Source organism: Sciurus carolinensis, chromosome 15 (genome assembly GCF_902686445.1).
Source record: "Sciurus carolinensis chromosome 15, mSciCar1.2, whole genome shotgun sequence".
Taxonomy (NCBI): domain Eukaryota; kingdom Metazoa; phylum Chordata; class Mammalia; order Rodentia; family Sciuridae; genus Sciurus; species Sciurus carolinensis.
The window spans coordinates 22621398-22638494 of NC_062227.1; the positions used below are offsets into that span (position 1 = coordinate 22621398).

Genomic DNA, 17097 nt, shown 5'->3' on the forward strand with positions numbered 1-17097 from the left:
ACATATCAACAGACCACACACACAATGAAAACATACAGCATGCAGTATGTGCATACTTAATGCACAGACATAAATGTGCACAGGGAAGAGACCAAGCTTATCACTTGGCCTCTACAAGCACAGGTCTGTACCAAAGGTCTGAAACATTGTAAACAGGCCTTAAACAAAGGAGGAAACATAGAGGGGAAAGATGACTCATTTATTCTTGAACATCTGACCTGTTAGTTGGCTGTTCTTTGCAGCAGGGAGGATGTGAATGTAAGGTATTGTAAGTTGAGTCAGTTACTGCAACTAAGGCAAAGGAGGATTTCCAGGTCAGCATGCATGAGGGAAAATAAAGCCAGACTGAAGCTAGGCTAGTAAGAGGAATCCCCATCACTATATCAAATCCTCTCAAATTTAGTCCAACAATAAAAAGGCAAGGGTTGGGGGAGGCAAGGAAAAACCACACAGCAAGGTGTTGAATTTTCTGAATTCTTTTTTCTTAAATAAGTGTGAGTTAGGAAGTAGGATTTCTAACTCTGACACAGTTGCAAGTTTTGGCAGAGATCTTGGATAAATTGAAGAAAAAATAAGGTAAAACAAAACAAGTTAGTCCTATATTAAGCTAAAGACTAAATTGTTTCCAATTGCAATTCAGTGTGATGTAGAGAGATTTGTTGCTAATTCTGATGATCCAAACATCAGGCTTTTAATTTATGAGGTTATTTAAAACGTATTTAAGTCACAATATTTTCTCTTCTTGCTAAAATCACCTTCTTGAAGAATATTATCCTCTTTGACTAAAAATGATTTCTGAAGAGCAATTTCTCTGATAACTACACTGCATGAAGATTTCAATTCAGGAACTGTGGGGATTTCAAGTCAGTCAATGTACAGAGGAGTGAAAATCCTTAGAGTTGAGCACACTACTCAGGATAAAAGGTGCTCTTGTTTGAATGGCTCAGAGATGCTCTGCAACTCCTCTGTCCTTGAGGCCTGGAGACATTATCTTGTCACAACAACCTTTGGTAGTAGTGGACTCTGAGAAGCAAGCAATTTATGTGAGTTGCACATGCACAAAGCAAACTGTACTATGTAACCTAGGTAATTTGATATGACCCTGGAATAGATAATAAACTGGACTGGTTTTCCCATGGAAGTCACTTCTTGCTCTTTGCCATCCTGTGTGCTTGCCTCTTTATTAGCTCTCCCCTTAACCCTTATAGCTGGACCCCAATTAACCTTTATAAGAAACCTTTTTTATCACATTAAGAGAACAGGCAGTCACAGAACGAGCTGGCAGCTGAGCCAGGCTGCCTATATCGCAGAGGTAGGTGGCCCCCGCCTGACGCCTGCACCTAGGTCGGTTCCATCACTGGTTGGTTGCAGTGGCGGAGTGAGCTGGGGGTTGAGCCAGGCCGCCTACACCCTGGAGGTAAGCAGTGGGCAGATAACCTGCCCAGTCAGAAGGCCCAGGACAGACATCATAACTGAGCGACCCCACCTGACCCCTGCACCTAGTCGGTGCCATCACTGCTTGGTTGTAGTTGGGGAGCAAGCTGACACGCCAGTCAGGCCGCTTGCATAGCAGAGGTAGCAGGCGGGCACCCAACCTGCCTGCCTTGCGGAGCGGGGCCCTGGGTAGCCAACCCGCCCAACACTAGGCCAAATACAGAGGCCACCACTGAACAACCCCACCCGACCACCAAGCCAAGGTTTGTTGCCATCATGGAGTTAGCCAGAGACGTCTTTATAGGCTGGTGCAGGCACTTTGAATTACTCCTGAGGGCGTGGCCATCATCATTGGAAGGGCAACTCCCTTCCTGAGACACCTACAGGAGGCTAGAGTACCTTTGACAAGACTCTGAGCCAAGAAGAGGAGGTATTGAGAGATTCGAGACCAACTCAGAGCCACCAGGGAATATACTCCACCTCAAGGCCACCACCTGTAGAAGGCTACCTTCCTAGTGGAGCACTGCATTATCAAGTTCCTCCAAGACTTTAGGCTACTGAAGGCTAAGAGGTGAGTTATTGGAAATCTACAGAGACAATATTAGTCAACAGAGAAAATCTGCAATATCCCAGAGATTCACTACTAGAGGGGTAGATACCTGAACAATATGAGAAAACAAGGGAAGAAAATGTCCCAAACAAACCTACATGGTATAGCAACAACATCTAATGACAGCATGGCAGAAGAAATGTCAGAAAGGGAGTTCAGAATGTACATAATTAAAACAATCAGGGAAGCAAATAAGGAGATGAAAGAGCAAATGCAGGCATTGAAGGATGAGATAAAAGGGCAAACGCAGGCATTGAATGATCGCACCAATCGACAGTTAAAAGAGCAAATACAGGAAGCAAAAGATCATTTCAATAAAGAGTCAGAGATATTGAAAAAAAAAACAAACAGAAATCCTTGAAATGAAGGAAACAATATACCAAATTAAAAACTCCATAGAAAGCATAACCAAAAGGATAGAACACCAGGAAGACAGAACCTCAGACACTGAAGACAAAATATTTAATCCTGAAAACAAAGTTGACCAAACAGAGAAGATGGTAAGAAATCATGAACAGAATCTACAAGAACCATGGGATAACATGAAAAGGCCAAATTTAAGAATTATCAGGATTGAGGAAGACTTAAGAGAAACAAACAAAAAAATTAACAATCTATTCAATGATATAATATCAGAAAATTTCCCAAATCTGAAGAATGAAATGGAAAACCAGGTACAAGAGGCTTATAGGACTCCAAATATACAAAATTACAACAGACCCACACCAAGGCACATTATTATGAAAAACCTAACATACAAAATAAAGACAGAATTTTAAAAGCCACAAGAGAAAAGAATCAAATTACATTCAGGGGGAAACCAATACGGATATCAGCACATTTTTCAATCCAGACCCTAAAAGCTAGAAGGGCCTGAAACAACATTTTTCAAGCTCTGAAAGAAAATGGATGCCAACCAAGAATCTTATACCCAGCAAAACTTACCTTCAGATTTGATGATGAAAATAAAATCCTTCCATGATAAACAAAGCTAAAAGAATTTACAAAAAAAAAAAAGCCGGCATTACAGAACATTCTCAGCAAAATATTCCATGAGGAAGAGATGAAAAACAATGATGTAAATCAGCAAAGAGAGGAAATACCCTATAGGAACAACCAAATAAAGGAGAAATCAAGTCGTGTCAAAAAAAAAAAAAAAAAAACGAGCCAAATGACTGGGAATACAAATCATATCTCAATAATAACCCTGAATGTTAATGGCCTGAACTCAAAATCAAAAGACATAGACTGGCAGACTGGATTAAAAAGAAAGATACAACAATGTGCTGCCTGCAAGAAACTCATCTCATTGTAAGATTCCACAGACTAAAGGTGAAAGGATGGGGAAAAACATACCATGCACATGTACTCAGCAAAAAAGCCAGAGTATCCATCCTCATTTTAGATAATGTGGACTTCAAGCCAAAGTTAGTCAGAAAGGATAAAGAAGGACATTTCATACTGCTTAAGGGAAGCATAAATCAGCAAGACATAACAATCATAAATATCTATGCCCCAAACAGTGGCTCATCCATGTACGTCAAACAAATTCTTCTCAATTTCAGAAATCAAATAGACCACAACACAATAATACTAGGTGATTTTAACACACCTCTCTCACCACTGGACAGATCCTCCAAACAAAACTTGAACAAAGAAACCATATATCTCAAAAACATAATAATTTAGGCTTAACGTGTAGAGTATACCATCCAACAAAGAGCAAATACACTTTCTTCTCAGCAGCACGTGGATCCTTCTCTAAAATAGACCATATGTTACACCACAAAGCTAGTGTTAGCAAATACAAGAAGATAGAGATAGTACCTTGTATTCTACCAGATCATAATGGATTGAAATTAGAAATAAATGACAGAGTAAAAAACAGAAACTTCTCCAACTCATGGAGATTAAATAATATGCTATTGTATGATGAAAGGATAACAGAAGATATCAGAAAGGAAATTAAAAAATTCTTAGAGGTAAATGAGAACAGAGAAACAACATATCAAAATCTCTGGGACACTATGAAAACAGTTCTTAGAGGAAAATTTATTTCATGGAGCGCATTCAATAAAAGAAGAAAAAAATCAACAAATAAATGATCTAACACTACAGCTCAAAGTCCTAGAAAAATAAGAACAGAGCAACACCAAAAGTAGTAGAAGACAGGAAATAGTTCAAATCAGAGCTGAAATCAATGATATTGAAACAAAAGAAACAATAGAAAAAATTGACGAAATAAATAGTTGGTTCTTTGAAAAAATAAACAAAATTGATAAACACTTAGTCACACTAACAAAGAGAAGAGAGGAAACCCAAATTACTAAAATTTGGAATGAACAAGGAAATATCACAACAGACATGAGTGAAATACAAAACATAATTAGAAGCTATTTTGAAAATCTATACTCCAACGAAATAGAAAATCTCGAAGTCATCAACACAATTTAAATAGATCAATTTCAAGTAATGAAATAGAAGAAGTCATCAAAAGCCTACCAACAACAAAAGGCCAGGACCAGATGGGTCCTCAGCAGAGTTCTACAAAACCTTTAAAGAAGAGCTCATTCCAATATTTCTCAAAGTATTTCATGAACTAAAAGAGGAGGGAACCCTCCCAAACTCATTCCATGAAGCCAATATCACCCTCATGCAACCTAAACCAGACAGAGACACATCAAGGAAAGAAAATTTCAGACCAATATCCTTAATGAACATCGACGCAAAAATTCTCAACAAAATCTTAGCAAACTGCATACAAAAATATATTAAAAAGATAGTGCATCACGATCAAGTGGGTTTTATCCCAGGGATGCAAGGTTGGTTCAACATCTGGAAATCAATAAATGTAATTCACCAGATCAACAGACTTAAAAGTCAAGAATCACATGATTATTGCGATAGATGCAGAAAAAGCATTTGATAAAATACAGCACCCCTTCATGCTCAAAACACTGGAAAAAATTGGGGTAGTGGGAACATTCCTTAACATTGTAAAGGCCATCTATGCTAAGCCCATGGCTAATATCATTCTAAATGGTGAAAAACTGAAAGCATTCCCCCTAAACACTGGAACAAGGCAGGGATGCCCTCTTTCACCACTTCTATTCAACATTGTCCTTGAAACTCTAGCCAGAGCAATTAGACAGACCAAGAAAATTAAAGGGATATGAATAGGAAAAGAAGAACTCAAAGTATCCCTATTTGCTGATGACATGATTATATATTTAGAAGAACCAGAAAATTCCACCAGAAAACTTTTAGAACTCATAAGTAAATTCAGTAAACTAGCAGGATATAAGATTAATGCTCATAAATCCAATGCATTTTTATACATAAGTGATGAATCTTCAGAAAGAGAAGTTAGGAAAACTACCCCATTCACAATAGTTTTGAAAAAAATTAAATACTTGGGAATAAATCTAACAAAAGAAAGACCTCTACAATGAGAACTACAGAGCACTAAAGAAATTAATAAAAACCTTAGAAGATGGAAAGATCTCCCATGTTCTTGGATAGGAAGAACTAATATTGTCAAATGGCCATACTACCAAAAGTGCTACGCAGATTCAATGCAATTCCAATTAAAATCCCAATGGCATATCTTACAGAAATAGAATAAGCAATCATGAAATTCATCTGGAAGAATAAGAAACCCAGAATAGCTAAAGTAATCCTTAGCAGGAAGAGTGAAGCAAGGGGTATCACAATACCAGATCTTCAACTCTACTACAAAGCAATAGTAACAAAAACGGCATGGTATTGGCACCAAAATAGGTAGATAAATGGTACAGAATAGAGGACCCGGACACAAACCCAAATAAATACAATTTTCTCATACTAGACAAAGGTGCCAAAAATATGCAATGGAGAAAAGATAGCCTCTTCAACAAATGGTGCTGGGAAAACTGGAAAACCATATGCAACAGAATGAAACTAAACCCCTATCTCTCACCTTGCACAGAAATCAACTCACAATGGATCAAGGACCTTGTAATCAGACCAGAGACTTCTTATAGAAGAAAAAGTAGGTCCAAATCTTCAACTTGTTAGCTTAGGATCAGACTTCCTTAACAGGACTCCCATAGCTCAAGAAATAAAAGCAAGAGTCAATAACTGGGACAGATTCAAACTAAATAGCTTTCTTTCAGCAAAGGAAACTACCAGCAATGCAAAGAAAGAGCCTACAGAGAGGGATAAAATCTTTGCCACTCATACTTCAGATAGAGCACTAATTTCCACAATATATAAAGAACTCAAAAAACTCTACACAAAGAATACAAATAACCCAATCAACAAATGGGCTAAGGATATGAACAGACACTTCACAGAAGAAGATCTACAAGCAATCAACAAACGTGAAAAAATGTTCAACATCTTTAGTAATAAGAGAAATGCAAATCAAAACTACATTAAGATTCCATCTCACCCAAATTAGAATGGCAATTATTAAGAATACAAGCAACAATAAGTGTTGGAGAGGATGTGGGGAAAAAGCTACACTCATACATTGCTGGTGGGGCTGCAAATTAGTGCAGCCACTCTGGAAAGCAGTGTGGAGATTCCTTAGAAAACTTGGAATGGAACCACCATTTGACCCAGCTATCCCACTCCTCGGCCTATACCCAAAGGACTTAAAATCAGCCTATTACAGAGATACAGCCACATCAATGTTCATAGCTGCTCAATTCACAATAGCCAGATTGTGGAACCAACCTAGATGCCCCTCAATTGATGAATGGATAAAGAAACTGTGGTATATATATACCATGGAATATTACTCAGCCATAAAGAATGATAAAATTATGGCATTTGCAGGCAAATGGATGCAGTTGGAGAATATCATGCTAAGTGAGATAAGTCAATCTCAAATAACCAAAGGATGAATGATCTCACCGATAAGCGGATGATGACACATATAGGAGGTGGGAAGGGGGCAGAAATGGAGGAAGGAGGGACTCTTTAGAAGGATTAGAGTGGTGGGAAGGGTGGGGGGGGGAAATAACAGAATGAATCAAAAACTATTACCCTAGGTAAATGTATGATTACACAAATGTATGCCTCTACTTCATGTACAAACAGAGAAACAAGATGTATCCCATTTGTTTACAATAAAAATGAATTAAAAAAAAACACATGAGGCAAAAATACTGTACTGATACATAATTCCTTGCACTGATTTATATTGAGTTTTAGGGAAAGTTATCACCAAAAACCAGTTTACAACATTCTCTAAAATTTAATTAATATTAATAGGAGTAGTAATCATAATGTATGACCTACATGGAATAGAAATTTACAAAGACTTCTTCTGAGTTTGACTCCATATTTCAAGTGGTGTTTTACTATGATAGAAATGTTTCCAGTCACTGTTCAATAAAAGGATATTGTCAACCTTTAAAAAACAAAAAAAAGAGAATAAAAAATGTGTCTCAAAGTATTAGTTAAAAACAGAACAGAAACTACTAATTTCCTTTGCTATATCTCATGGTTAACATGCAACTGAAGAAAGGATTAAGATTCTCCAAGTGGACTGGACTGGCTTCTTGGTTTGCCTGCACACCTCTACAGTTGTGTGCAAGTGGTTAACATTTTTGACAAACAGATACTGAAAAAAGAAGGAAATTAAAACCTCAGTTTTAACACGATACAGTTGGAAAATGATGCAAAGAAAAAATATTGGGAAACTAAGGACAGGCTTACATGAAAATGGAACAGCCTGGGCACTATTAGAAATGTGGCAGCGAGGGAGGTGGGGAGTGGTTGGGAAGTGGCGGTGGCTCTTGGCAGCCGCAGAGCTAGCGGGCGGGCTTGGGAGCCAGAGTGGAGGGCAGGAGGCAGAGGCGGGTAGCGGCGGGGATGGCACGGGCCAGGCCAGCGTGGGGGCTGCTGCTGGCGATCTGGGGACTGGGATCTCACCACACGGCCACACTTGCTACAAGGGAGACTGAGAAGTGAGACTTTTATTGGGGGGCGGCCACATACCCAGAGAAACACTGGCTTCTTCACAAGATGTGATTACCTCTGGTAGTCCTCAAGATGAAGAGTCTCAGAAGTCACAGTTGGAAAGAACTTGGAAGTCACTTTGAGAACCCCCATCTTCCAGAAGAGGAAACTGAGATTTCAAGGAGAGATGACTGGTCCAAGGTCACAGCCAGTAACTATCAAGGTGGTCCTGCCTACGTGGCTATCCTCGGCAAAGGTCTCCTTGCTCATTGAGAGAATCTCTGACCCCAAGGACTTGAAAAAAATTCTCAGGACCCGGAATAACGTATTGGTGCTTTACTCCAAATCTGAGGCAGCAGCTGAAATTCAGCTCAGGTTATTGTCCACTGTGGCCCAGGCAGTGAAAGGACAAGGCACCATCTGCTGGGTGGACTGTGGTGACACAGAGAGCAGAAAATTGTGCAAGAAGATGAAAGTTGACCTCAGCCCAAAGGACAAAAAGGTTGAATTATTCCATTACCAGGATGGTGCATTTCATACTGAATATAACCGAGCTGTGACATTTAAGTCCATAGTGGCCTTTCTGAAGGATCCAAAAGGGCCTCCACTGTGGGAAGAAGATCCTGGAGCCAAAGATGTTCACATTGACAGTGAAAAGGACTTCAGACGACTCCTAAAGAAGGAAGAGAAGCCACTGGTGCAGGATGTGCAAGAGGATCATGCCGCATTTCCAGAAGGCTGCAACGCAGCTGCGAGGCCACTTCGTGCTAGCCGGGATGAACATCTACCCCTCTGAGTTTGAAAACATCAAGGAGGAGTACAACGTGCGTGGCTACCCCACCATCTGCTATTTCGAGAAAGGCCGATTTCTGTTCCAGTATGATAACTACGGGTCCACAGCTGAGGACATCGTGGAATGGCTGAAGAATCCACAGCTGCCACAGCCCCAGGTCCCCGAGACTCCCTGGGCAGATGAGGGCGGCTCCGTTTATCACCTGACCGATGAAGACTTTGACCAGTTTGTGAAGGAACACTCCTCTGTCCTCGTCATGTTCCACGCCCCATGGTGTGGACACTGTAAGAAGATGAAGCCAGAGTTTGAGAGTGCAGCAGAAGTCCTCCATGGAGAAGCGGATAGCTCTGGTGTCCTTGCAGCTGTCGATGCCACTGTCAACAAGGCCCTGGCAGAGAGATTCCACATCTCAGTTTCCCACATTGAAGTATTTTAAGAATGGAGAGAAATATGCAGTGCCTGCGCTCAGAACAAAGAAGAAGTTTATTGAGTGGATGCAGAACCCCGAGGCCCCTCCACCCCCAGAGCTCACTTGGGAAGAGCAGCAGACAAGCGTGTTGCATCTGGTGGGGGACAACTTCCGGGACACCCTGAAGAGGAAGAAACACACCTTGGTCATGTTCTATGCTCCTTGGTGCCCACACTGTAAGAAGGTCATCCCATACTTTACTGCCACTGCTGATGCCTTCAAAGATGACCGGAAGATCACCTGTGCTGCTGTGGACTGTGTCAAAGACAAGAACCAGGACCTGTGTCAGCAGGAGGCTGTGAAGGCCTACCCCACTTTCCACTACTACCACTACGGGAAGTTTGCAGAAAAGTATGACAGCAATTGCACGGAATTGGGATTTACCAATTTTATTCGAACTCTCCGGGAGGGAGACCTCGAAAAACTAGGGAAAAGGAAGGAGGAGTTGTAATTTCTGCCTCAGAGGAAGCTTTTCCATTACACTGTGAATGATACCGGTTTTGTTGTTCTTTCTGAATTTCAACGTGTTCTGAAGACAAAGTTTTTTACAGCCACTTATGGCCTTTTGTACGATTTTGAAATAAAATTGAATCATTAAAAAAAAAAAAAAAAAGAAATGTGGCAGCGAGTAAGGAAAGTAGATCATCTACCAATGTGCAGACAATTAAACCCAAAACTGCTGCTGCATAATATTTTGAAATATCCCTCTGCATCCTTCAAACAGCTTTGCTTCTTGTAACTACACAACTGCAGTAATTGAGTTTAAAAATGGTGAATTTTTCACACGTTATTAATGAATCCATTCTAGTTTTGCCAAGTGAGATGAACAAATTGGTCAGAGAATAGAGAGTTCTCAATGCATTACCCAAGACAATTTTCTAGAGTTGACATATTATCCAATTTTGCATATGGATATACTTCGCACACGGAAAAATGTTATTTCTAAGACTTGTCACAAAGTTTGGAGCAATTCCAAGATCTATATACATAATAATTTTGCTTGGTCATAGATTACAGTTGTTCAACTCATACTCTTCCTGCATTGTTATGTATTACTTACAGGAAGATCTGATCCACTGTACTTTTGAGAAAAATGATGTTTTATAAAACAGGGCTCTTTTCTATCATCCAAAAAGGTACATGATATGAACAAAAAGTTATTTGGAAATCACTATGGTGGTCAGCGAGGCATTGAAAAATTATAAAGAACTCAAAACACAATCCAAGGCTAAACATTACAATGTGTGTTAGGAAGGATCTTTATGTAGTTTCTACATTCCTCTTTAGTCTCTCCGTTCCTCTTTGTAAATTTGCGAATACTGTTTTTAATTCAATCAAAATTATTGATTGTATTACAAATTACTTTAAAATGAGTCAGTGGACACATCTCTTGCTTTTACAGATAAAGTTTTATTGGGCCAGATGCAGTGATAAATGCCTGTAAATCTCAGTGACTTAGAAAGTTGAGACCAAAGGATCTAAAGTTTGAGGCTAGTTAGCAAGACTCTGTCTTGAAATAAAAACAAAAAGGGCAGGGGATATAGCTGTGTGTAGAGTGGCCCTGGGCTCAATCACCAGTCTGGAGGAAAAAAATTTTGAAACATGTCCAGAATCAATTATTTAGGTGTTGCTGATGACTGCGTTGTGTAGCGAGGCAGAGTTCAGTAGTTCTGACGTATGGTCCACAAAGCCCAAAATAAATACAAATTTAATTAATTAATTAATTAATTAATTTATTCATGCTGGGTTTTGAACCCAAGGCTTCATACATCCCTAGTCTAAAATATTTATTATCTGATCTCTGACATAAAAATTTGCTAATTTCTGCCTTGAAATATCAACAAAAATGTACTGTAAAAGAGAGCAGCACTAAATTTGGCAAAATAAAGTCAGAAATTTCAATCCTATACTTCAAAGACAACATCTGTTGGTGATACATTTAGGGTCTCCTTATGTATGGAGCTATGCATGGAAGAGTAAATAATGCACTGAACACATCACATATCCAAAGTGGCATTTCAGTTGCATTTTCGCCCCTCTGTACATTGACTGACATGAAATCCCTACAGTTCCTAAATTGAAATCTTTATGCAATGTAGTTATCAGAGAAATTGCTGTATATGTTGGAACAGAGCTGGTGTTTACCAACTGTTTGGCATGATCCCAGTATTCTTTGAAAAACAAGTCTGGGTCAAATAAATGTGGGCAGTGTATAGTTTTCTAGGTTTCTTCTTTTTAGGGACCTCTTTGTACTCCTAATGTACAATATATAGACTATTTTACGAAAAAAATTTTCTCTATGAAATTCTGAATGCTGCATGTACACGTTCCTATTTCTAAATTTATAGCATAAATAATAGCATATTAGCATATAGGAATGACCTTACTATATAATTTGTTTTCTTGGGCATTTAATACAAGTAATTAAAAGGAATCTTAATTTGCTTTACATCTTGACATTCTTTTTTTTTTTTTTTTTTTTTTTGACATTCTTTTCGGTTATCAGTACATGTTCATTCTGGCTTTTATTTATTTATTTTTTTTGGTGGTGCTGGGGATTGAACCCAGGGCCTTGTGCACACGAGGCAAGCACTTTACCAACTGAGCTGTATCCCCAGTTCCATCACTTTCATTCTGTAGCATTACAGCCTAGAAATGATGTTCTTGGAACAAAAGCGTGAAAAGGAAAACAGTCTGGAGAAACTTCTCCAAGAGACTAGTGATTAAAAAAGGAAACAATCAGATTTCTGAATATGGGTAGAAATTTTATCAGAACAATAGAAATCCTTCACAGTTTCCTCAAGTCTTCCAACAAAGCATACTGCCATTCAGTACAAAATTGAGTTAAATACAATACTAAATGGAGTGAAGGATTTTTTTTCATAAAAAATTCACCTTGAAGTAAATATAACATGGAAAGAGTAGCTTGTTTTCATGGTAAGGTGTGTAATATGACATCTCTAATACTTTTTTGAAAAGAATAGAGCATGTGTTTGCATGTAGATGTTCTTCTGACTTCTGGGTACACTGCTGTTAGCCAAATTATAGCAAGAAAAGAACCAATTAAAGACAGAATCCCTGCCCTCTGCTTATCAAAAACGACAAATAAGCAAACAAAAAACTCAAAATCTTCAAAAGTTGATATATGCATGAATCTGTACTTGGGAATTCTTACATATTAGTCTATGCCTAACAAACAGTAGGCATTCAAATAATTTTAAAAATAAGTGGGTAAGAGGAAAGTATCAGTGTTACACTGTCAAGGAGAGACATAGGTGACATCATATTATGGAAAATATTATATTACAAAACATTAATGTAATGTATACAGTTTAAATTGTCATAATTAGAATGAATATACTTCATGATACAAAAGATCTAATTTTCTAATAAGACACACTTTGGTTTTTAAGTATATCCTGTCACTTTAGAGTTGATCATCCACAAAACCTTCCAAAATTCAAATAAAAAGTTTCTACCCGACCAGTTACTATAAGGTAGCCGTAATGTATATAAAAGTTAAAGAAAACACAAACTAATTACTAAGAAAGAGATGGACCAAATTAAAAGAATCCAGCTATAAAAATGTGAATTTAATTTAAAAAATTTTTGGAGAATCTAAGAATAGTTGAAAAGCTTTTGCATTCACTCCATGGTACCGATTAAATTGGGAGGATCACATGAAACATCACTCATACCCTACTGTATAGTGCCTTCATCTTTCAACTCAAAAGAGAATGTTCTGTGATGGGTTTGTCTATAGTCAACACACTGTGGTCAGATGTATCTATGGGCATCTCATCTAGACATACAAATTAAAAGAGGATACATAAAAATATAGGCAATCTTCCAACCATGAAGATATGTAATAACAAACTTTAGGTTTTCTATGAAACTGAATTTAAGATGATGAGTGTCAAAATATATCTTTGGAATATGACTAAATTAATCACAACTTTAAATTTATAAATGGTATGAGATATATTTTTGACAGACCCTTACTTAAAATTACAAACGATTTCTTTGTGAAAACAAATCCATCTCCATACTTTCTCTATAAAGATACTTGTCAACAGTTGTTTCATAAGAATACTGAAATCTTTGTGCACTTAAGATGCTGCTTAGGAAAGCAGTTCAATATCTGAAAACTCAATTAAGTCACCATGCTGTCAGCAACAGGATGTGTGAACTCTTAAATTTCAAACATTTTTATTGCACCGTATTAATACAGTTATTAAATTACCTATTTCAATGTTTAGACTCTGCTGCAAAAACAATTTTTAGTACAAAAAAGGGAAAAATTTTCTTATTATGAAGGTGACTAAATATTATGCTGTGCTGCAAAGGGGGAAATGCTGGATCTGTACACGTAGAACTTCATAAATAGCACAAAATGGTGTTACTTTGCCTGGAGGGAGATTATCTCCCAAGGTTTCCAACTGTACTATGATTTTATGAAACAGAAATGACAATGTTAGGCAGTAAACATTAAAATGCTTCCCTATTTCCTCCAAAGAGATTATTTGGGTAGAATCTGTTGCTGTGTAATATTTATAAATGACTCAGAAAATATAAGTGGGGAATATTTAGTCAATTAGTCATCTGATGCCTAATCATCCTTTGGTGAATTGAAAAACAAATTAAAATATTGATAAAATCTAGCTGATAGAAGAAAACGATCCAAATCACCATCTAATTCAATTTATTGTGGAAACGGCAAACTTGTTAGGTTTCCATATTAACTAATGTGTTATTTATATAATTACTTAATTATGTTAATCAGCATGATGAGAAATAGTTCATTGTTTTCACAGTAGTGGGCAGTGACTCAATTATAATAAAGGGGAGGTCAGAAGCTCAAACTACACAATGGTACAATTGGCCAGAATTTCTGCTGGGTGAAAAACCATAAGACAAATTGAAAGAAACCCCCTTTAATGGTAATATCCCTGTTAGAGGCTTTTCCTCTTTCCTTCATGGATAAATTCTTTAAAGAGTTGTCTACACTCTATGCTACCATTTCATGGCTTTTTATTCATTCCTCAATCAAATGTAATTTATCTTTTACCTTTACCATTCCACAGAAACCTTTAAATTTGCTTATCCACAGCAAGAATATGTAGCTATTATATGTGCAAAGAGTAACAAATTAGAAGTGACAGTTACTATCTAAAATTGAATGTCTCAAGCTGGGCACAATCAAGTGCAATTGTAGTTCCAACTGCTGAGGAAACTGAGGCAGGAAAATCACTTGAGCCTAGGAGTAGGCTGAGCAACATAGGGAAAATCCTGCCTTAAAAAAAACAAAAAGAAACGAAAAGGAAAGGAAGAAAGAACAAAAAGGTATAGCTATTTTACCAAAATATAAAACTGGATAAAAAAAAAAAAAAAAACTGTTGGGCTATTTTATAGAACTTTACAAGTTGGAATTTTAACACAAAAATTTTTATTGATGTCCGAGTCAATTTGTGAAATGGACCTCACATTGTAGATATATGGGTAACTTCTCTGCTTTGTATACCATAGTGCTAATACCACTTACTAATATACCCATTAAGTAATTCCCCACATACTTTCTACATTCAAAAAATAGTGACTGCAATAGACAGGTGGGAAGTTGAGTACTGGGTACTCTATAAGGGATTCTTCTGCAGCTGGGACTAATTTATGACTCTAACAATAGAGTTGAATTGTCTCCACAGGCCTAGGCAGTATCCAACTAACTGTGTCTTGGGTCCCTGTTTACCCTTCAGGCGACACATTATATTAGAGTTGACCAAATTGGCCCACCCTATCCAAGAACAAATGGGTTTCTAAAAAACTACTACAGCTGATGAGTGTGGTGGTGTACATGTGAATCCCAACAATGACGGAGACTGAGGCAGAACGACTGCAATTTTGAGGCCAGCCTTGACAACTTAGCAAGACCCTGTCTCAAAAAAGGGATGGGGATGTAGATCAGTAGTAGAGCACCCCTGGGTTCAATCCCATGCCTCATGTCCCCCAAAACAACATCAACAACAACAACAACAAAAACTGTAGTTAATAATTAGTTATGTAATGTCAACAACTAGAGTAATAATAACCACCAAGTGCCTCAGCAGGCCTTTTCTGATCATCAGCTTATTTAATCCTTTCAACAACTACAGTCACTAGTGGCGTTACTATATTTTAAAGATATTGAAATTGGGTTGTAGGAAGGTGAAGTAACTTGCCCAAGGAAGTTGGGAAGTATTGCAGTTAAGCCTGGAACTACACTACTTTTATGTGTTGTTAATGGGTGTTTGTGTTTGAAATTTGGGTTGCCAGGAATACATCTTCCTGTATAGAAAGAGTGCTAATGAAAGTGGTTTTCTTCATACTTTCCGTTTTCTCTTCCTCACTGCTTCTAACTAGCACAGTGAAGACACTTGGGAAGGTTCAAGGATGTAGAGGATGAGAAAAGACACAGTAATAAAAAATAGAAGGAGAGAGAAGAGGTTATTTTCTCTTCCATTTCATTAAATGTCAGTGAAATACCCACAGGTACCTGGTCTTCAAGTTTAATGGAAGGGGAGAAGCTCCAAAGGTTGCCATTGTTTGGCTTTTCAAATGCCGGGAATATGCTAAAGTAGGCTATGTAAATGATGTACTATCTGCAGACAGTTCCAAAACTCATTGATATAGCCCATTATTGATTTAGGATTTAAGCCATATACATGAAAGTTACATATAAAACAAATCTACAAGCATAATGTCCTTCCTCCTTGTTTATATCCTCACTCCAGTACTTGGTAAATCACTAAGGAATTATCTTCTGCAAATCAAGAAATCTTGAGCTTAAAAACTCACCATGTTCTTGGAGCTTCATCATTTCCCATTTCACCTTCTTCTACATCCATCCCTTCTTCTCTATCCTCAGTGTGCTAAATTTTAAAAAAAGGACAGCCTGTCATGAAGTAGTTAACAGGCAGAAGATAAATGCTAGAATAGGTCATGCACATACTGACAACCATTATTAGAGAGTTCTGGTTATAGTAACATCCAGACATATAATCTTTAAGACAATGGGAATTCTATGACAGGGATCCAAAAACTGAGAAGCACTATGAAGATATAGTGAAAAGATTTAAACCAGATTTTCTCAACAGGACAACAGATTCTCTGAAAAAAAAAAAGGTTTATGGCTAAATGTTTTGAAAATACATGCAATGACAAACAATACAATAGCGAAAAGGGCAAGTTACATGAAGAAATAATTCTTAGAAGAAAAATAAATATGAATCAATATGTAGTAAGTTCAACTCTAATAATAATCAAATAAATGTAAACTAATACAAATAAGACTTTTTTCAGATGTTTATATCAAGTAAGCAAAGATTTTGAAAAACTGAAAATTCCCAGTGTTCATGTGGCTGGGAAAATGGGAAGGCATTCTCCACCTGCCACTGATGGCAGTTTAAAATTGGTATAATCTTTTTGAGAAGTAACTGGTCAATAGCTACAAAAATTTGAAATGTGTATATATTTTGACCCAGCAATTTTACTTACCTAAGGAAACACCTGCATAATTTAGCAATAATATATACAATACTATTCACTGCAATTCTGTTAATAGTTTTTTATAGTATTGGAGATTACCTAAATGTCTAATGATGTGGGATTATGACATATCCTTTTAAAGACTTATCATGAACCATTTAAATGTACTGATACAGAAACACATCAAAAGAAGAAAATGAATATAAGAGCAGCATGTATTATATAATCTAACTTGGGAAAAAACAACATAAATTTGTAAGTATATGCAAAGTCCTATAAGGTTAGGAGGAGAACAATATGAATGGTTAGAAAACAATATGT

General features: G+C 37.4%; 1 protein-coding gene across 1 annotated transcript; it reads left to right on the forward strand.

Annotated features, from left to right (window-relative positions):
• Positions 1-7906: 7906 nt before the first annotated feature.
• On the forward strand, positions 7907-9851 carry LOC124965341 (protein disulfide-isomerase A5-like). The gene is given in 4 exon segments (XM_047526216.1): positions 7907-7951; positions 8217-8686; positions 8688-9194; positions 9196-9851. Coding segments are annotated over 4 exon segments (1533 nt in total). The 3' UTR covers positions 9707-9851.
• The last annotated feature ends 7246 nt before the right edge of the window (positions 9852-17097 follow it).